The sequence below is a fragment of the Pristiophorus japonicus genome, chromosome 9 (genome assembly GCF_044704955.1).
Source record: "Pristiophorus japonicus isolate sPriJap1 chromosome 9, sPriJap1.hap1, whole genome shotgun sequence".
Classification (NCBI taxonomy): Eukaryota; Metazoa; Chordata; class Chondrichthyes; family Pristiophoridae; genus Pristiophorus; species Pristiophorus japonicus.
Window position 1 is genome coordinate 18466896 of NC_091985.1, and position 21948 is coordinate 18488843.

Sequence of the window (21948 nt, forward strand, 5' to 3'; positions counted from 1 at the left end):
AGGGCTTCACAGAGCTAGGTCTTGGTCCAGTGGCAAGGATTAACCAAGACGACTGGAGACCTGCTCTGCTGCACAGACCGAATGCGTACACATATCGCAGTGTGGGCTGGCCCGATATACTTCAAGTATATACTATAAGGAATGTATCTCACACCCTGGTTTAAACAGGGCAGTATATACTGTAAGGACAGTATATACAGCCCTGGTTTAAACAGCACCAAGGCTTCCTAGAATTGAATGATATCAGATGCTTTCTACATATAGGCGAACACATTTGAGGGGTAAATCAGTGACACTACACTGCAGGAATGGATCTCTCATAGTTATTTTCCTGTACTCCCAACAATGTTCCCCACCCTCGCATGTCTTGCAAGCCCAGCTGTCATGACACATTCTGGGGGAGTTGTGAGCTCCAATCTTCCACAGTTGATCTCCCCAAGGCTCAATCGGCCCTGAAGGGTATTCTAGCTATGCAATCAGCCCAGTTCAGTATATCTGCAGCATGCGTGATATGGCAGCATAATTCCTCTCCTCCTCCTTCCTCCTCTTTGTATCCTGGACGTGCTGACTCCTTGCTGGGGTATGATTCCTAAGGACAATCAGTCTCTACTTGATTCAGGATGACACAACAATTCTCTCTTGTGACCTTAAAGGAGTGCGTAAACTTCCACACAGTAGCAACTGGAGTGCTACATTACAGGGTATGATGCTTTATAGGGTATAATTCTTTATAAAACCGCTTGGCTTCGAACCTACGCTGAGCAATATTTAAATTGTAAGTGGTTTCCTAAATTTCCTCCTTAAGATGCTCCTTAAAACCTATCTCTTTGACCTGTCCTAATGTCTCCTCAAAAGCAAAGATGCTGCAAATGCTGGCACTTTGTGATTAAAAACAGAAAATGCTGAAACACTCAGCAGGTCAGGCAGCATCTGTGCAGAAAGAAAGAGTTACCGTTTCAGGTCGGCGACCTTTCGTACGATAATGACCTCGATAACCTGTTTTAGTGATGTTGGGTGAGGGATAAATATTGGCCAGGACACTGGAGATAACTCCCCTGTTCTTCTTTGAAATAGTGCCGTGGGATCTTTTATGTCCACCTGGGAGAGCAGACAGGGCCTCGGTTTAACATCTCATCTGAAAGATGGCCCCTCCGAAAGTGCAGCACTCCCTCAGTCCTGCATTGGAGTGTCAGTTTAGCTTATGTGCTCAAGTCCCTGGAGAGGGGCTTGAACCCACAACCTTCTGACTCAGGGGCGAGAATGAGCCACAACCCACACCTAGTTCGGGGGCCAGAATCCCGCCGTTCATGTTGTTGGATCCGTTTTCCGGAACCTAGCAGGTGATACTGGGCCCTCCGAGTCTGCCGCTGGGCTAAGGGAGCCGGGATGAGCAGCTTTAATGCTCGAAGGCTCCAGGAATCTGCTGTATAAACATAAGAAATAGCAGCAGGAGTAGGCCATTTGGCCCTTTACGCCTGCTCCGCCATTTAATACGATCATGGCTGATCTGATCATGGACTCAGCTCCACTTCCCTGCCCGCTCCCCATAAGCCGTTATTCCCTCATCACTCAAAAATCTGTCTATCTCTGCATTAACTATATACAATGACCCAGCCTCCCAACCCCAACCTAAACGTGTTTGCCATGCAGGGTTGGTTTGCTCAGCTGGGAGAGGGTTACAAAGCTCTGGTGGGAAGACTCTTCCGTGAGGAGGGTGAGATGAGATGGTCTCCGGGGCAGCGATACTTTAGGGGAAAAAATACCTAACACAAACGATGGGCTGACGCCAGAACAAAAGGGAGGGCAAAGATTGCAGTGATCATTATAACAGCAGTGCTGGGTTTGTGTCAACTGGACTGAGGCTGTGTGTGTTCAGGTGCTGCTTGCTTAGTGCCTGGTTTACGAGTTCTTTCACACTGGCTTTAACATCAGAAACTCACTCTTTCAATATTTGCCACTTTTAACATGACTGCAGCACCCGTGTCCAACGCACAGATCTTGCGGTCCATGACACTGCAGGTAAGCTTCCCAACCTCTGCTCAGCTCATGGCTAGTGGGTCAGCGACCCTCCAGGATTGTCCTGACATCTCCAGGAATTAAAGATTAATCCCCTGGATCACCGCTGGGAGGAACATCCTGGAGACAAATCATAGGGGCGTTAGAAAAAAACATTTCTTTTTTCATTTTCTTTGAATATGTTGCCATGAATCCATGGCCTCGCCCCTCCCTATCTCTGTAATCGCCTCCAGCCCCACAACCCTGAGATGTCTGCGCTCCTCTAATTCTGCCCTCTTGAGCATCCCTGATTATAATCGCTCAACCATCGGTGGCCGTGCCTTCTGTTGCCTCGGCCCCAAGCTCTGGAACTCTCTGCCTAAACCTCTCCGCCTCTCTACCTCTCTTTCCTCCTTAAAACCTACCTCTTTGACCAAGCTTTTGGTCACCTGCGCTAATTTCTACTTATGCGGCTCAGTGTCAAATTTCTATCACATAATACTCCTGTGAAGCGCCTTGGGGCGTTTCACTACATTAAAGGCGCTATATAATTGCAAGTTGTTGTTGTTTACTGGTTATATAAATAGTGGAGATAGGGGAGAAAGGCCACTTGGAATGGCGGGAAGACATGTGATGGAACCTTCATGGTTACATTCAACTAGAGGTGCCAACCCTGCCAATTGCCGAGGGCCACCATTTTATTCCAGGGCCTACGCATCTACGGTCAGAGTTCCAACATCAGTCACAATATTATTAATGCAGTGCACGTCTCCTCTTGTTGCATTGTTTACAAATTATGATGCTTGTGCACAGGTGCCATTTCCTAGTAGACATAAGAACATAAGAAATAGGAGCAGGAGTAGGTCAGGCAGCCCTTCGAGCCCACTCTGCTTTCCCGCACTATCCCACTATTTCGATTCCCTTGGTATACAAAAACCTATCTATCTCAGCCTTGAATGTAATCAACAACTGAGCCTCCACAACCCTCTGGGATAGAGAATTCTAAAGATTCACCACCCACTGAGTGAAGAAATTCCTCCTCCTCTCAGTCCTAAATGGCCGACCCCTTATCCTGAGATTGTGACCCCCTGGTTCTCGACTCTCCAGCCAGGTGGAAACATCCTCCCTGCATCTACCCTGTCACGCCCCTTAAGAAGTTTAGATGTTTTAATGAGATCATCTCTAATTCTTCTAAACTCTAGAGAATATAGGCTTTACAAAAGCTGCCCTTAGTTAACGATGTCTCCACAAGATCCTGCGAATCCCCTGGGAGGACAGATGCACCAACATTAGCGACCTCGCCCAGGCCAACATCCCCAACATCCCCACTGACCACACTTCATCAGCTCCGTTGGGCAGGCCACATTGTCCACATGCCAGACACAAGACTCCCAAAGCAAGCGCTGGACTCCTCTGAACTCCTTCATGGCAAACGAGCCAAAGGTAGGCAGGGGAAACGCTACAAGGACACCCTCAAAGCCTCCCTGATAAAGTGCAACATCCCCACTGACACCTGGGAGTCCCTGGCCAAAGACCGCCCTAAGTGGAGGAAGTGCATCCGGGAGGGCGCTGAGCAACTCGAATCTCATCACCGAGAGCATGCAGAAAACAAACGCAGGCAGCGGAAAGAGCGTGCGGCAAACTGTCCCACCCACCCTTTCCTTCAACCATTGTCTGTCTCACCTGTGACAGGGACTGTGGTTCTCGAATTGGACTGTCCAGCACCCCCTAAGAACTTATTTTTTAGAGTGGAAGCAAGTCTTCCTCGATTCCGAGGGACTGCCTATGATGATGATGATGATTAATTAACGTGATGGCGGAACTGGGTTGCCAGCGACAGTGCCTGGAAGATTAACCTTCCGTTCCTGGAGACCCCAAGCCAATCGGGCTGGTTTGGCAAACCCTAGTTCCCCCACGTGCCAAGTTATTGATCTCTCCGCCAAGCTAGAGGCTTCTGTGCAGGGTGAAAGGAAGCAAAATAGCTGGGAGAGATGTCCAAGAGGCTCGCACAGAGCCACAGGGCAGCAAATGTGAGCTCCCATTGCCAGTGCCGATCCTTGCTAGCTCTGGCTTGGGGGTCAAAGATAGGATTTGTAACACTGCTGCCTTAATTCAGCGACCATGCTCACAATCGGTCATGTTCCACAGTATTGGCCGTGGAGCCCTTGCGACTGCAAGCCATTCTGTCGTGGTCCCACGGGGAAGGGGAGGGAAATGGCAACAACAACAACTTGTATCTATATAGCACCTTTAACATAGTGAAATGTCCCAAGGCGCTTCACAGGAGTATTACGAGATTTAAAAAATTGACACCGAGCTGCATAACTGGAAATTATCGCAGGTGACCAAAAGCTCGGTCAAAGAGGTAGGTTTTAAGGAGTGTCTTGAAGGAAGATAGAGAGGTGGAGCGGTTTAGGCAGGGAGTTCCAGAACTTGGGGCCCAGGCAACAAAAGGCACGGCCACCACTGGTTGAGCGATTATAATCAGGGATACTCGAGGGCAGAATTAGAGGAGCGCAGACATCTCGAGGGGTTTGTGGGGCTGTAGTAGTTTACTGAGATAGGGAGGAGCGAGGCCACGGAGGGATTTGTAAACAAGGATGAGAATTTTGAAATCGAAGCTTGCTTAACCGGAAGCCAATGTAGGCCAGCGAGTACAGGGGTGATGGGTGAGCGGGACTTGGTGCGAGTTAGGACACGGGCAGACGAGTTTTGAATCACCTCAGGTTTACGTAGGGTAGAACGTGGGAGGACTCAAACTAAGACCCGCATGAGCTCTCCCCCTCTTCTCTCTCTCTCGCGCGCCCCCCCCCCCCCCTGCTCTCTCTCTTTCTCACCCTCACTCTCTTCCCCGCCCCCCCCCCCCCCCCCCAGCCGTTACCTTTTCCTTCCTAAGATACTGGAATTTCTGGGAACACTGGCCGTAAATTCCAAGTTCTTCCCGCCTGTCTCTTTTGTCCCACTGATGGAACCAAAGAACAAAATTGTGCCAAAGGCTCTCAAAGGTGCTTTTGTTCCGCATTGAGGCCACCCTGAATGGACTGAACTCCACCCAAGGCAATTCACCTTAGCTCGGGCATAGGTGGGACATTTGATACGGCAGTAATTAGGCTTTCTGATGTCTGGGATTTCCTGCCACTCAGTTGCCGTATGTTGTGTGTCTGATGCATTTTCAATGTGGATCGTGCGGGTAAAACACCAGCCTAGGGAATTGATCACAATTAGTCTGCTCTTAGCCCTTCTTTATTTGCTTGTTCTGCTAATATTGTGACACAGGAGAAAAAAAAGACTTGCATTTATATAGCGCCTTTCACGACCACCGGATGTCCCAAAAGTGCTTTATAGCCAATAAAGTACTTTTGCAGTGTAGTCACTGTTGTAATGTAAAAAACATGGCAGCTAATTTGCGCACAGCAAGCTCCCACAAACAGCAATGTGATAATGACCTGTTTTTGTGATATTGATTGAGGGATAAATGCCTAAGAAATATTGGCCAGGACATGGGAGATAACTCCTCTGCTCTTCTTCAAAATAGTGCCATGAGATCTTTTATGTCCGCCTGAGAGGGTAGACGGGGCCTCAGTTTAACGTCTCATCCCAAAAACGGCACCTCTGACAGTGCAGCACTCCCTCAGCACTGCACTAGAGTGTCAGCCGAGATTTCTGTGCTCAAGTGTCTGGAATGGGACTTGAACCCACAACCTTCTAACTCAGAGGCGAGAGTGCTGCCCACTGAGCCACGGCTGACACTCTTTAGAATTGGACTTGTAACAAATCTCCGGATGTTGTAATGGGAGGATGGTTGGGTTGTGTTGGTTAGATGGGGAAAGAGCAGGGGAATTAATTGGATAGCTTTTTTCACAGGCACGATGGGCCGAATGGCCTCCTCCTGCCCTGTGGGATTCTAAGTACTTGTCACTCATTCCAATGTTCCCTCTTTCTTTTCTAGCTGTCTCTAACCTAGACGAAGAGAGCAAATGGACGGTCCACTATAAAGCATCGTGGCACCAGCAGGAGAACGTTTTCCTCCCATCGAGTCGTACGCCCTGCGTGGAGGATCTGCACCGGCAAGCCAAGGTTAACCTGAAAACCGTACTGCGAGGTAAGGACATTCTCCTCTCTTTTTCCCCCCCCCCCCCCTTAACCCAACCTCCGTTCCGCCGTACCACCCCCCCCTTCCTCATCCCTACAACCCAGCTCCGTGCCCCTCCTCCCCACCAAACCCCCCTCCCCCCATTCCTCATCCCTACAACCCAGCTCCGTAACCCCCCCCTTCCTCATCCCTATAACCCAGCTCCGAACCCCTCCACCCCACCACACCGCCCCCCCCCCCCTCCTCATCCCTATAACCCAGCTCCGTACCCCTCCTTCCCCCCACCCCCCCTCATCCCAAAAACCCAGCTCTGGACCCCTCCTTCCCCCTCCATCCCTATAACCCAGCTCCGAACCCCTCCACCCCACCACACCCCCCCCCCCCTCCTCATCCCTATAACCCAGCTCCGTACCCCTCCTTCCCCCCCCCCCCCTCATCCTATAACCCAGCTCTGGACCCCTCCTTCCCCCCCCCCCCCCATCCCTATAACCCAGCTCCGAACCCCTCCTCCCCCCCCCCCCTCCTCATCCGTATAATCCAGCTCCGTACCCCCCCCCCCCCCCCAAATTTGGGGCATTTCCTGTTTTTATGGCTCAGACTTTCAAAATCATTTTGAAAAGTCCAAAACCCTTCCACAGAAACATTAAGACATTGAAGAGATAATTGTACACCAGTGGAGTGAAACGGGCTCACAGCGAATCAGCAGCCTCGTTAGCACAGCGCCCCATTTTCTATTGGAAATCTAAATCGAGTGCGGTGTAAAACAGGGCTGCCGATTCGCTGTGAGTTCGTTCCATTCTACCAGTGTGGACCAACCACATCTCAAACAGCCGTGGGAAGGCTAGGCCAGGGCCTGTTTTAATTGGACCAATAGGGTAGCCCCAGTGTCACCTGACTGAAGTCAGCACCACCAGTTCCCCCATTTAAAGGGCACCTAATGGAGATTGTTAAGATTCTGAAAGGGTTCGATAGGGTAGATGTAGAGAAGATGTTTCCAGTTGCAGGCGAGACCAAAACTATGAGCCTTAAATATAAGATAGTCACTAATAAATCCAATAGGGAATTCAGGAGAAACATCTTTATCCAGAGAGTGGTGAGAATGTGGAACTCCCCAGCACAAGGAGTGGTTGAGGAGAATAGCTTAGATGCGTGAAGTGGAGATTAAAATAATTAACCTCGACACAGTCTATTAGGAATCAAAAACAATCAGGTTTATTTTACTTGCAAGGGAGAAACATGCCTGCAAGCCAGCCCCTGTTGAACTCTCCACACTCGTTCTCCCCGAACAAAGAACACACAGGGTTTTTATACAGCTACTCGGCCTATAATGGCCGGACATTCAATACATGAGACATACATTGATTTGAATGGGCACAGCCCCTTGTCACTCAAGGCAAAGATGATTTCTATCCCGCCTATTCCTGGTACCTTTCCCCCACTGTGTCTCTTGGGTGTTTATCCAACTTTGGAATGTTATCTCTTGTGTTAGGACATTCAGGCCTTGAGACATTCAATACAGATGTACAGTTCTCAACCTAATTCTTGTTTCTACATGTTCATTTGTAAGTGCTGTTTCTGATTTTACTTGCACGTACACACTTTAACCCTTTATTCCATGTCTGATATGTCCAGTGTGACCTATTGTCCCACTTCAATGCATCTATGGGGAAGCTAGATAAGTGCATGAAAGAAATAGATTTGTTGGTCGGGCGAGATTTGCTGGTCGGGCGAGATATGCTGGCGAGATGAAGTAGGGTGGGAGGAGGCTTGTGTGGAGTATAAACACGGGCATAGACCTGTTGGGCCGAATGGCCTGTTTCTGTGCTTTAAATATTTTGTTTAAAATAAAACAACAAAGTTCCATTCTGACAAAGCCAAAAGACACCCGAGAGAAAGAGAACAATATCACAATGTTGTTGCGTGTGTCGATCAGACACTCTATTCCCTGCGGAGCCCAGAAGGTCGTCTGAAACTGGGAGAGATGGAAAACCTGAGGGCCAGGTGTGGAGTGAAAACTGTTTTGAAAATGAAGATTAGCTAAAGTCTGACAGTACTGTTGGTTTTGGTTGCTGTGGTTTTAAGTGTGTGTAACCCTACCCGGGAACAGTTGGCAAGCAGGCCCTACCTTCACTGTTAACTTTAGCAACACCTGGAATCCTGCAGGGACATTATCCGTGGGTGACACAGCAGCAGGGTGGGAGGGCTTGGGAACAATCTGCGTGGCTGAGCAAATTGCCCAGGGAACGGGGCAGAGAACCGAATCAGAACATATAAGGACATAAGAAATAGGAGCCGGAGTAGGCCATTCGGTCCCTCGAGCCTGCTCCGCCATTCAGTAAGATCATGGCTGATCTTCTTTCTACCTCAACTCTACTTTCCCGTCCAATCCCTTGATTCTCTCAGTGTCCAAAAATCTTTATCGATCTCAGCCTTGAATGTACTCGACGACTGAGCCCCCACAGAAGTAACTCCTAACCTCGTGCCAGGCTGGAATTTCCGCTCTTAGCTGCACCACAGTGCCGAAGGCTTTGACAGCTTTTATGATCCCGCCTGTGCGGTGATTCTGCACCGTAACTGCTGGCGGGCTGTTCACCGTGGAGTGGATAAAAGCCTATCCTCACCTAACTGCTGCGTGGGGCTCTTCCCAGGAGGCGGAGGGATGAGGGCGGGTGGAGGGTTCCTTGAATAACGATCAGGAGCAGGAACGCCGGCCGATTTAACTGACTCCCGTAGCATTGACACCAGTGGCCGGACCCATAGGTTTTCTGTGGTTACTGACAGTATGCCAGTAGTCAAGCACAGAGTATGCCAGTGGTGCTGATGTGCCGGAGGCTGTGGGCATTCGGCAGTGGACCTCAAATGCAGCCACTTTTAATTAACCGTCGGAATTCAGTGCGTCGGCTCCTGACGTCACGAAGGTTACAACACGGGGGCAGCTCATGTCACATTCCCTGGCCCCCAGCTGCCTAAAGATGTGCACTGTTTCAGCACCGTGCTTTCTATGCACAATCTCCGGTGCCTTTATACCAGTGGGAAAAAAGAACGGAAGACTTGCCTTTCTGCAGCAGCTTTCCCGATCTCAGGACGTCCCGAAACACTTTACAGCCAATGAAGTACTTTTTTTGGAGTGTAGTCAGTGTTGTAAAATGCAGCAAATGTGGCAGCCAATTTGCGCACAGCAAGCTCCCACAAACAGCAATGTGATGATGGCTAGTTAATCTTTTTTTTTTGTGATGTTGAGGGATAAATATTGGCTGGGACACCGGGATAACTCCCCTGCTCCTTTTACATCCACCTGAGAGGGAAGACGACGCCTCGGTTTAACGTCTCGTCTGAAAGAGACGGCACCTCCGACAGTGCAGTTCCCCGACAGTACTGCACTGGAGCAGCAGCTCAAGTCTCTGGGACTTGAACCCACAAACTTCTGACTCCGAGGCGAGAGAGTGCTACCCACTGAGCCGCAGCTGACATTCGGACTGCAGAGCCAGTTTCCTTGGTTACACTTTGCTCTGGTTGTGCACAGGGACCCGCAGAGAGCAAACATTCAGTACCTCCTCCTCACCCTTTCTACTAAACCAGCAGAACCACCAGTTAGACTGTAGCCAGAGTCTTGGGAATGCGACCAAAGTTCGTCACTCAAGAACAGCAAGTTGCATTTATGTAGCGCCTTGAGAATAGCAAAAGGTCCCAGGTTGCTTCACAGGAGTGTTCTCAGTTGAAAATTGACACTGAGCCACATTAGGACAGATGAGGAGTTAGGTTTAAAGCGGCTCATTAAAGGCGGAGAGAGAGGCGCAGAGGTTTAGAGCATTCCAGAGCTTGGGGCCTAGATGGCTGAAGGCACGGTCGCCAGTGATGGGGCGAAGGGAGTGGGGATCCGCAAGAGGCCAGAGTTGGAGGAGTGCGGAGATCCTGAAGGGTTGTAGGACTGGAGGAGGTTACAGAGATAGGGAGGGGAGAGGCCACGGAGCGATTTAAACATGAGGATGAGAACTCTTCCGCTTTTAACCGTGGATGCTGCAGCTAGTCTCCGTGTGGGCTGCCTGCAAAGCCATTGTCGATTTGTAACGCACGTGCCAATTGGCCAGGATGGGTCAGCACGCAGGGGCGGAGTGTGGGCTATGCGACTGCAACCAGGACTTGGGGCTTGTTTACAATACAGAGTGCGGAGGGCAATGTGCATCTGTAGTCGGCTGGACTTGTTAGTACCAAGATAAAGTGCCTTGTTACAGCAAGGTGGTTGCGTTTGTCAATCGATAGGACTGGCCCACCGTAACAGTAAAGGAGGCAGTACATCAGTGTGAGGTACTTGAGGCCCATCATTACTGAACTGAAACTGTACGCCCTGTCAATCTTCGAGTAACAGAAGACTGAAGACCTTTTGAAGTAAGGTGGGAGCTCTCGATTCGCTGCAAGAACCATTCGGTCGTTGAGTTCCTTATTTCCTGCTTCAGGAAACTCCCTCGGTTTAATGGTTTTACAGAGCAGGTTAGCTGAAGTAACAAAGGGAGAGTGCAGGGGGTGGTTGGCGGGGGACATTCCTCAGTGACGGGGGGTGTGGGGTGGGGGGGGTGGGTGAAAGAGTGTGAGAATAAACCAGCCCGTTCCTATGCTAATTGCCTGATCACTTGAATTGGTAGTCAGTGCTGTAGTTGAATGGCTAGAGGCTGGGGGACCTCTCTCGCTCGACCCACCGAGGGCACAATGCGTTCATATTAGCTCCTTTGTCGCTATCCTGTTGTTCTGTAATCCTGGGTTTAGTATTCGAGTGCACGTGGCTGGTTTGATTGAGCAGGCCCTGTCTCTATACAGCTGTGTCCCATCAGAGCATCTCCAATTACTCATTTACCCCACCCTTCGTTTTTTCCCTCTGATTTTTCCGTTCTTACTCCTCCGTTCCTCAAAATGGCGATTCGTGCCGTGTGTGGTTCCTTTTGTGTCATTAAGGGCCGATCTGATCGAAGTTTTCAGGATATTGAGAGGAACAGATAGGGTAGTTCGAGAAAAACTAGTTCCGCTAGTTGGGGATCGTCGGACTCGGGGGCATAGTCTGAAAATTAGAGCCAGACCTTTCAGGAATGAAATTAGGAAACACTTCCACACATAAAGGGTGGTAGAACTTTGGAACGCTCTTTCGCAAATGGCAATTGATGCAAGATCAATTGTTAATTTTAAATCGGAGACTGATGGCTTTTTATTAACCAAAGGATTAAGAGATATGGACCAAAGGTGGATATATGGAGTTAGGTCGCGGATCAGCCCTGATCTCATTGAATGATGGAACAGGCTCGAGGGGATGAATGGCCTACTCCTGTTCCTATGTTAGCCTGTCCCTCCCCCAGTACAGTCAGCAGGCCACTCTACTAGGGGAGGAATCACTGTCACCAGACCCAGCTGTCCTCCCCTGACTATTGTACGTAGGAACACAGGAACCGGCCATTCAGCCCCTCGATCCTGTTCGGCCAATCAATTAGATCATGGCTGATTTGTATCACTGGGGGAACTATGGCTGTTTTACCTCAGTAGGCTGAATGGCCTACTCTTGTTCCTAGGTTCCCATGTTAGCCTCCCTCCCCTTCCCCTCCCCCAGTACAGTCAGCAGGCCACTCTACTGGGGGCCCTCCCCCACTCCCACCACTATGGCCCTGGTTCAGTAAATTCTGGCGAAAATCAGTCTCGGGATTATTCGGTCTTGGTCAGGTCAGTATCACATAAAGTGGTCCATTCACTCACTGAGCCACCGGTGGGTTTTTTTTACACTGAGTGTCTCAGAATTCAGTTCAGTTGTTACAGAAACTGTAAGTGAGACAAGGAACATCCATAATTTAAATGCAATTACATTTTTTGATGCTGCTAATTGGTTAATGAATTCGACCCTTTAGTGCTGCTGTCTGTGGAACCTGATGATGTCTGTTTCCTCACCAGTCTTCTCCTCGGCCACCCAGTCTTTATGTGCAGGATTTCAGTGTACTTCAGCAGGCTATTCCACCACACGAAGCATCACCACTGAGCCCAACCTTGACCTCAGTCAAAGTCAACAAACACTTAATTTAGAATCGTACAGCACAATTCAGCCCAGCTTGCTTGTGCCGGCTATGTGGTCGAGCGATCTGATTAGTCCCACTCCCCTGCTCTTTCCACATAGTCCTGGGAATCTTTTCCCTTCAAGTTTTTATCCAATTTCCTTTTAAAAGCTGCTATTGAATGTGTTTCCATCACCCTTTCCAGCAGGGCATTCCAGATCATCATAACTCGCTGCATTAAAAAACATGTTTTTCTCATGTCACTTCTGGTTCTTTTGCCTTAAATCTGTATCCTCTGGTTAAGAGACAAACTGTCCCCAATGTCTGGGTAAGGGAACAGTCTTTGATCGCTTCCATGATCCCCACAGTCGATGCCTTCGGTTTGTCCCTTCCCCAGACATCGGGGTCACACTGTCCCTTCCCCAGACATCGGAGACACACTGTCCCTTCACCAGACATCGGGGACACACTGTCCCCACACCCCAGACATCGGAGACACACTGTCCCTTCACCAGACATCGGGGTCACACTGTCCCTTCCCCAGACATCGGAGACACACTGTCCCTTCACCAGACATCGGGGACACACTGTCCCCACACCCGACATCGGGGTCACACTGTCCCTTCCCCAGACACCGGGGTCACACTGTCCCCACACCCCAGACATCGGGGACACACTCCCTTCCCCAGACATCGAGGACACACTGTCCCCACACCCCAGACATCGGGGTCACACTGTCCCTTCCCCAGACATCGGAGGACACACTGTCCCCACACCCCAGGCATCGGGGTCACACTGTCCCTTCCCCAGACACCGGGGGAAATCGCTGTTTTTTCCCAGACATCACGGACAGTCTGTGCTTCTCTCTCAGTTTGTGTTTTTTCCAGACATCAGGCCTTTGAAATAAGTGAACCCTGATGCTACCCTTCTGGTAAATGTGGCAGGTTACACAGGACAGCATGTGGCTGGGAGTTGAACCAGCTCCGGAGATAAAGGGGGCTTAAAATCCAGCATCACTCACAAGAGGAGAGATGCTTGAGGAAAGAAAGATTTGCATTTATATAACGCCTTTCATGACATCTCAAAGTGCTTTACAACCAATTAAGTACTTTTGGAGTGTAGTCACTGCTGTAATGTAGGAAACGCAGCAGTCAGTTTGCTCACAGCAAGCTGCCACAAACAGCGATGTGATAATGACCAGATAATCTATTTCAGTGATGTTGGTTGAGAGATAAATATTAGCCAGGACACCGGGGATAACTCGCCTGCTCTTCAAAATAGTACCATGGGATCTTTCCCGTCCACCTGAGAGAGCAGACGGGATCTCGGTTTAACGTCCCATCTGAAAGACGGCACCTCCGACAATGCAGCACTCCCTCAGCACTGCACTGGGAGTATCCGCCTGGATTAGTCGCACAAGTCTCTGGAGTGAGACTCGGACCCATGAAAGGATTGACGAGAATGATTCCCGGAATGAGGGACTTCAGTTATGTTGATAGACTGCAGAAGCTGGGATTGTTCTCCTTGGAGCAGGGAAGATTGAGAGGAGATATGATAGAAGTGTTTAAAATCATAAGGGGTCAGGACAGCGTAGATAGAGAGAAGCTGTTCCCATTGGCAGAAGGGTTGAGAACTGGAGGACACCGATTTAAGGCGATTGGCAAAGGAACCAAAGCTGATGCAAGAGAAACTTTTTTTCCAGCGAATGGTTAGGATCTGGAATGCACTGCCTGGAAGGGTGCTGGAGGCAGACGCAATTTTATCTTTCAACAGGGAGTTGGATAAGTATGTGAAGAAATAAAAGTCGCAGGGCAACGGGGAAAGGGCGGGGGAGTGGGATTCGCTGAGAGTTGGCACGGGCTCGATGGGCCGAATGGCCTCCTGTGCTGTAACCATTCTATGATTCTCTGATCTCCTGCCTCCGAGGCGAAAGTGCTACCCACTGAGGCACGGCTAACAACAATTCCTTTCGTTGAAAATGCCTTTAGCAGCCAACAAAAGGGTGAAGATTGATGGGTTGTGCCCCTTCAGTTGGAAGGGTAGCTGCTGCAGCTGGTCGTGGGCCTTTCAGCTTCAGAGTGTAGGGTTTGTTTTTGTTTGGAGAAGTGTGTCGGGCTCCGGCTAAGAAGTCACCATTAGCCTGTCTGGCTGGATTCTCTGAGCCCGCTGGTCCAGCTGTCACACTGTGACGCAGCTCCCGAGTTATTTTTCTTCCTTTTCTCCGGAGTTTGCACAAAGGAACGGTTTGTGCGAGGCCGCGTGGCACTTCTACAGCCTCGTGCCGGCATTCCCCGAGTGCACCATATGCCCATGATAAGTAATGGGGGGGGGGGGGGGGGGGCAGTTCTGATGTAACGTGGCTTTACCTCATCCAGACAGCAGCTGGGTGTGATAGAGCTGTCGGCAATCCACAGCCAGACCTGCTGATTGTGCCCACCACACATTCCTCACGTACTCTGTTTTTAAAGATGACATTTTGATCATTTCATCTCTACCCCACGTGTAATCAGAACATTCGAAGGGTGTGGCCAGGCATTGGTGTAGTCGAGGCCCAGCACTGTTCTCTGAGCAGGCAGCCCCGCCTGTACAAGTCAAGGGGGTTCTGCCGCAGGGGGCCCTCAAAGAGGGTTGTCAGGAGAGCGAGCGAAATACCCGCTTCTCAGTGGCGTTCTCACCCACTTACACCCCCCCCCCGTGCCTTCCTCCAACAGCCACCATGGGGGGAGATTTGATAACGAATCGCGAGAGGTCATAAACAGTATGGAACAAGCAGACCAATTTCAGAAGGATCTGGATAGGGTTGGAGGAATTCGGTGAAATAGTGGGAAATGCCATTTAACTGTGAGAAATGCAAATTCACAAATGCTTTGTGATGTGGAAAGGAAATTTGAGGTGAGACTGACAGAGAGAGAGAGAGAGACTGACAGATTGAGAGAGAGAGACAGACAGACAGAAACAGAGAGAGAGAGAGAGACTGACAGACAGAGAGAGAGACTGAGAGAGAGAGAGACTGATCGACAGACAGAGAGAGAGAGAGAGAGAGAGAGAGACTGATCGACAGACAGAGAGAGAGAGAGACTGACAGACAGAGAGAGAGAGAGACTGACTGATCGACAGACAGAGAGAGAGAGAGACTGACAGACAGAGAGAGAGAGAGAGACTGATCGACAGACAGAGAGAGAGAGAGACTGACAGAGAGAGAGAGAGACTGACAGACAGAGAGAGAGAGAGACTGACAGACAAAGACAGAGAGAGAGAGAGAGAGAGACTGACAGACAGAGAGAGAGAGAGAGACTGACAGACAGAGAGAGAGAGAGAGACTGACAGACTGACCAAGAGAGAGAGAGAGAGAGACTGACCGGGAGAGTGAGAGACAGACTGACCGAGAGAGAGACTGACAGACAAAGAAAGAGAGACTGAGAGAGAGAGAGAGACTGATCGACAGACAGAGAGAGAGAGAGACTGACAGACTGACCAAGAGAGAGAGAGAGAGAGAGAGACTGACCGGGAGAGTGAGAGACAGACTGACCGAGAGAGAGAGACAGACAGACTGGCAGAGTGTGAGACGACAGAGAGAGAGCCTGACAGAGAGAGAGAGTCCTGCACCACTTGAAAGAGAAGACGGAACTGATACTGCTTGATACTGGACCTCAGCAATGAGAGATAAGGAACCCGATATGGTGCAAAGCAGTCCTCCTCACCCACGCCAGTCATTAATCGAATTGACCCATTGTTCTAATGTTCTGTAGTTTAGAGATATAAAATAGAGCGTGTGAACCAGAATTGAGCTTGCCTAGTTCAGCACGCCTTATAAGGACATTTAGCTTAGTAATTTATAGTCAAGGAAATGAGTAATAGTCATGAATTGGAATGTAATTTAGATTTGGGGTGTTGATCAACCTGAATATTGAGCTCAGAACGAGAACACCATTGATTCCCCAATAGTCGGGTGTGATAAGTACGAAATTTTTCATAAATCGTGAGCAGCTAGCCATAACGTTTCAAGAAACTTAATGATTATGTGGAATAGCTGACTGTCAGTAAAACACATCCTCAAACAGATGGTGGAAACACGGTTCTGTCGAAGAAACCTTGGCGAGTTGCAGCAGTGCATCCTGTAAGTGGTACACACCGCAGCCACGGTGCACCGGTGGTGGAGAGAGTGAATGTTGAATCCAGTGACACAGGATCCGATCAAACCACATCCTGGATGGTGTTGATCTTAGTGAGTGTTTTTGCAGCTGCGATGTCCAGTCAAGTGATGAATATTCCACCACACCCCTGACTTGAGCCTTGTAGGTGGTGAAGAGACTTTGAAGAGGTCGGGAGTTGAGCAACTCGCCGCAGAATACCCAGAGTCTGCCCTGCTCTAGTACGGTGTAGATACGGCTGGTCCAGTGCAGCTTCTGGTCACTGGTGACCACCCTGAGGTGTAGCTGGTGGGGGGCTCGGCTATGATGGTGCAGCTTGGGCAGACCTCTGGGCACATTTTGTGTTGGGGAACTAGCTTCAGACTGCTCGGAGACAGAGGAGACCTTCAGCCTGTTAGTTGGAGCTGGTGCGTCGGTCTCGGAGGTGAAAGGCAGTGTTTAACCCAGTTCTTTGAGATTAATTTTTATAACAAGTTGAATCTTTGTAATGTGTAATGAAAATTAGTCCACAGGAACTGGGCCAGCCTTCCCTGGTGGTTTACCGCAGTCCATACCGGCAAACCGAGGCTGGCTTTTGGGCTAAATGTATCCATAAACAGGCAGTATATATATATATACATAAAACTCTTTCTGCACTAATACAGTCCTCACTGAAACATTCTTCCTAGACTGAAACAGCCTCCTTGGATTAACACAGCCTCACGAAACATTCTTAACTTAAGCTCATCCAAAACTGCTGCCATGTCCTAACTCGCACTAAGTCCTATTCGCCCATCACCCCTGTGCTTGCTGACCTACATTGGCTCGGGTAAGATGTAGGTATTAAAAGACTCCCTGGAATCATTAACAAGCTGTAACACATAAGGGACAGTACAGAACCTTAACTTCAATTACCCTGCACTGAAAATGTCAGTCTTAAATTGGATTTGCTACCCGAATGCCTCCATTTTTAAGTTCTCATTCTCATGTTCAAATCCCTCCATAGCTTCGCCCCTCCCTATCTTTGTAACCTCTCCCAGCCCTGCAATCCATCGGGATCTCTGCGTTCTTTAACTCTGGCCTCTTGCGCATCCCCAACTTCATTCACCCCATCATTGATGGCGGTGCCTTCAGACGTCTGGGCCCTAAGCTGTGGAATTCCCTCCCTAAACCTCCCCACCTCTCTCTCCTCCTTTAAGCCACTCCTTAAAACCAACCTCTTTGACCAAGCTTTTTTAGTTACCTGCCCTGATATTGCCTTCTTTGGCTCGGTGTTAATGTTTTGTCTGATAATGCTCCTGTGAAGTCCCTTGGAACATTTTACGACACTAAAGGCACTATATAAATGCAAGTTGTTATGTGCAAAGTAGTTAATTGCACATGGAGCTCTTTGTGATCATCTGATGGACATGATAAGCTTACTGCATAAACGCAGGTTCTTCATTTTAAAAGTGAATGTGTACTGGATAGGTATTCAGGAAAACAAAAACAAGCAAAAGAAAAGAGTATAAGAACGTAAGAAATAGGAGCAGTAGGCCCTACTCGAGTTTGCTTTGCCATTCATGGTTGATCTACCTGAACTCCACTTTCCCGTCCTATCCTTGATTCCCTGGCGACAGTGGGTTAATGGTACATCTTTACAAAAGGGACCCTCCCCCTCCTCCCCTGAGGTCTCGTACTAGACAGAATGTGTCCTCCTTATCTGTAAATTAATGCAGCTTGTTTCCAGTAATACCACCTGAAAGGGATTAATGAGCTTTTAAGCACCTTCTGCCACTCGATAAATTTCTAAGTCCCAGAGAGGACAGAACCATGTTAGACCCATAGAACTACATAGCCCTGAATAAAACACATACCATACGTTTCATTAATTACATAGAATTACAGTTCAGAAACTGGCCATTCGGCCCAACAGGTCCACACCGGCGTTTATGCTCCACACAAGCCTCCTCCCACCCTTCATCATCTAACTCTATCATCATCCTCTCTTTCCTTTCTCCCTCATGTACTTATCCAGCTTCCCCTTAAATGCAACTATGCTATTTGCCTCAACCACTCCCTGTGGTAGTGAGTTCCACTTTCTCCTGAATTCTCTATTGGATTTTTTAGCCACTATCTTATCTGTATATCTCTATATGAGGGGTCCATAGCAACTGGGCCAATCCCATCCAACAACCCAGATGTTCAAGGAAGGCGGGTGGGGAGGGGGTCGCTGGATAGATAGAAAGGAAGAAAGAGCTTGTTTAAAAAGCCTGGGGCCTCCAGTGAATGATGTCCCTGTTTTTATGCAAGCAAACACAGCAGCTAATGTGCGCACAGCAAGATCTTTCATTGGAAGTGTGCAGGAAGGTAATGAGTGAAACTCTTTTTGGATCCCAAAAAGTTAGTTTGCAGGTGCAGCAGGTAATCAGGAAGGCGAATGGAATGTTGGCCTTCATTGCGAGAGGGATGGAGTACAAAAGCAGGGAGGTCCTTCTGCAACTGTACAGGGTATTGGTGAGGCTGCACCTGGAGTACTGTGTGCAGTTTTGGTCTCCTTACTTAAGGAAGGATATACTGGCTTTGGAGCGGGTACAGAGACGATTCACTAGGTTGATTCCGGAGATGAGGGGGTTACCTTATGATGATAGATTGAGTAGACTGGGTAGACTAGAACTAGGGGGCACAACCTCAAAATAAGAAGGAATTTCTTCTCCCAGAGGGTTGTAAATCTGTGGAATTCTCTGCCCAAGGAAGCAGTTGAGGCTAGCTCATTGAATGTATTCAAGTCACAGATAGATAGATTTTTAACTAATAAGGGAATTAAGGGTTATGGGGAGCGGGCAGGTAAGTGGAGCTGAGTCCACGACCAGATCAGCCATGATCTTGTTGAATGGCGGAACAGGCTTGAGGGGCTAGATGGCCTACTCCTGTTCCTAATTCTTATGTTCTTATGTTCTTCTGTTCTTATAAGGTAGAGTTGAGGTAGAAGATTAGCCATGATCTTATTGAATGGTGGAGCAGGGCCGAATGGCCTACTCCTAATTCTTATGTTCTTATATTCTTATTTATGGCCCCTATTTTGGTCTCCCCCACAAATGAAAACATCTATCTCTACGTCTACCCGATCAATCCCCTTCATAATCTTATTATCTCTATCAGGTCACTCTGAAGGCTGAGGCCTTCCCTTTTCTAGAGAAAAAAGCCCCAGCTTGTTCAATCTTTCCCAATAGGATTATGCAGGATATACGGCACAGAAACAGGCCTTTCGGCCCACCCAGTCCATGCCGACATTTATGATCCTATCGAGCCTCCTCCCATCTTTTCTCATCTAAATCTATCAGCGTAATCCTCTATTCCCTTCTCCCTCATGTGTTTGTCTAGCCTCCCCTTAAATGCATGGATACTATTCGCTGCACCCACTCTGTTATATTGTTAGAACCTATTATGGTTAGTGACTAAAGATCGGTGATGGAATATGCTCCACTTGCCTGGATGAGTGCAGCTCCAATAACTCTCAAGAAGCTTGACACCATCCAGGACAAAGCAACCCGCTTGATTGACACCCCATCCACCACCTTCAACATTCACTCCCTCCACCACCGGTGCACCGTGGCTGCAGTGTGTACCATGCACAAGATGCACTGCAGCAACTCGCCAGGGTTTCTTCGACAGAACCTCCCAAACCTGTGACCTCTACCACCTAGAAGGACTAGGGCAGCAGGCGCATGGGAACACCACCACCTGCAGGTTCCCCTCCAAGTTACACACCATCCTGACTTGGAAATATATCGCCATTCCTTCATCGTCGCTGGGTCAAAATCTTGGAACTCCCTCCCTAACAGCACCATGGGAGTACCTTCACAACACAGACTGCAGCGGTTCAAGAAGGCGACTCACCATCACCTTCTCAAGGACAACTAGGGATGGGCAATAAATGCCGGCCTTGCCAGCGACACCCACATCCCATGAACAATTTTTTTTTTTAATCCTTTCTCCCTCATTTGTTTATATCACCTCCTTGTAAATGCACTTTTGCTATTTGCCTCAACTACTCCTTGTAGTAGTGAGTTCTATATTCTAATTCCCTCTCTGGTACTGCACACGAAGTACATAAAATAAAATTAAAGATGTTGGCTTCAGTGAGATATACCCAATAAACCACGTGCCATTGTCGGATTCAGGCACTGTTAATTTTACCCCCCGCTACCCAGGCCTGGATGAGGAGCACCAAGATGGATTCTAGTAGCCTCATATGGCCCTGGCTCAGGAGGACCATCCTAGGATCTTTCTGGATTTTGTTATGTCTCTGTACCACTGAGGCAACAAAGAACACCAGGGTGGTATGTTGAACAAACATCCTTACTGAATATCAGCGGCTCAGGGTCTGTGGTGGGTACCCTGGTGGGTGAGCATCTGAGTGCCAGTCAAGGGGTCTCTGGTCAACACTCTCGTCTCTGAGTCAGAAGGTTGTCGGTTCAAGTCCCAGTCCAGGAACTCGAACACAGAAATCCAGGCTGACACTCCAGTGCAGTAGTGAGGGAGTGCTACACTGTCGGAGGTGCAGCCTTTAGGATGTGACGTTAAACTGAGGCTCTCTCAGGTGGATGTAAAAGATCCCATGGCACTATTTCGAAGAAAAGCAGGGGAGTTATCCCCGCTGTTCTGGCCAATATTTATCTCTCCATCAGCATCACTAAAAACAGATTATCTGGTCATTATCACATTGCTGTTTGTGGGAGCTTGCTGTGTGCAAATTGGCTACCGGGATTCCTACATTACAACAGTGACTACAAGTACTTCATTGGCTGTAAAGCACTTTGGGATGTCCTGAGATTGTGAAAGGTGCTATATAAATGCAAGTTTTAACCTTCTTTCTCTGGACCCCAATGAAACGTATAATGAAAAGGAATTGGCTGTGATTCGAACAGAATTGTGCTCCCAGGCCGCTCTCAGACTCTCTCTCTCTTTGCAGACTGCGATAAGCTAAGGAAGGATGGTTTCCGCAGTTCCCAGTATTACTCTCAGGGCCCAATATTCTCCTCGGCATCATCTCACCTCTCTGGAAGTTGCCTGGATGAGGAGGAAGACCTGGAGCAAATGGTAAGACCAACCAAAAAACTTCTTTAAGCATTCTGTTTAAATTTTTAATCTTTGCTTCCTCTTTAACAGCTTCCTAAATCTGATAAAAGATAATGTATTGTGGCACCTTGTTGGGGGGAGTGGAGAGAGGAGTGTTGCAGCTGGGAGTCAACCTAAACTTTCCAAGAATACATTCCTTCACTCAGCGTGGGCACTCTAGTTCCCTCAGTGGTGATGGTTAAGCTGAATAATTTGAGCTGGGTTTTGCCCTCGTTCAGTTGAGGTCGGAAATGTGCCTGGAACGTGTGTATGTAAAATAATTGACCATTTTAACACCAGTTCAACACCCACTCTTAGTCCCACTCTCAGTTTAGTGCAAATTCAAATCCAGGAAGTTTTTTCTCCCCCCCATGACTCACAGTCATGAGATAACAACTTAAATTCAAAATACTGCAGATGCTGGAAATCTGAAATAAGAACAGAAAATGCTGGAAATACTCAGCAGGCCAGGCATAGAAACATAGAAAATAGGTGCAGGAGTAGGCCATTCGGCCCTTCGAGCCTGCACCGCCATTCAATGAGTTCATGGCTGAACATGAAACTTCAGTACCCCATTCCTGCTTTCTCGCCATACCCCTTGATTCCC

General features: G+C 48.7%; 1 protein-coding gene across 6 annotated transcripts in view; it reads left to right on the plus strand.

The window, feature by feature from the left end:
- Positions 1-21948, plus strand: part of LOC139272948 (NHS-like protein 1) — a 252393-nt gene that overhangs the window by 200521 nt on the left and 29924 nt on the right. For all 6 annotated transcript variants that reach the window (XM_070889108.1, XM_070889105.1, XM_070889110.1 and 3 more), the window contains 2 exons: positions 5945-6097; positions 21196-21323. In XM_070889108.1, the coding sequence (XP_070745209.1) occupies positions 5945-6097; positions 21196-21323 (281 nt within the window). The remainder of the gene's footprint in view (positions 1-5944; positions 6098-21195; positions 21324-21948) is intronic.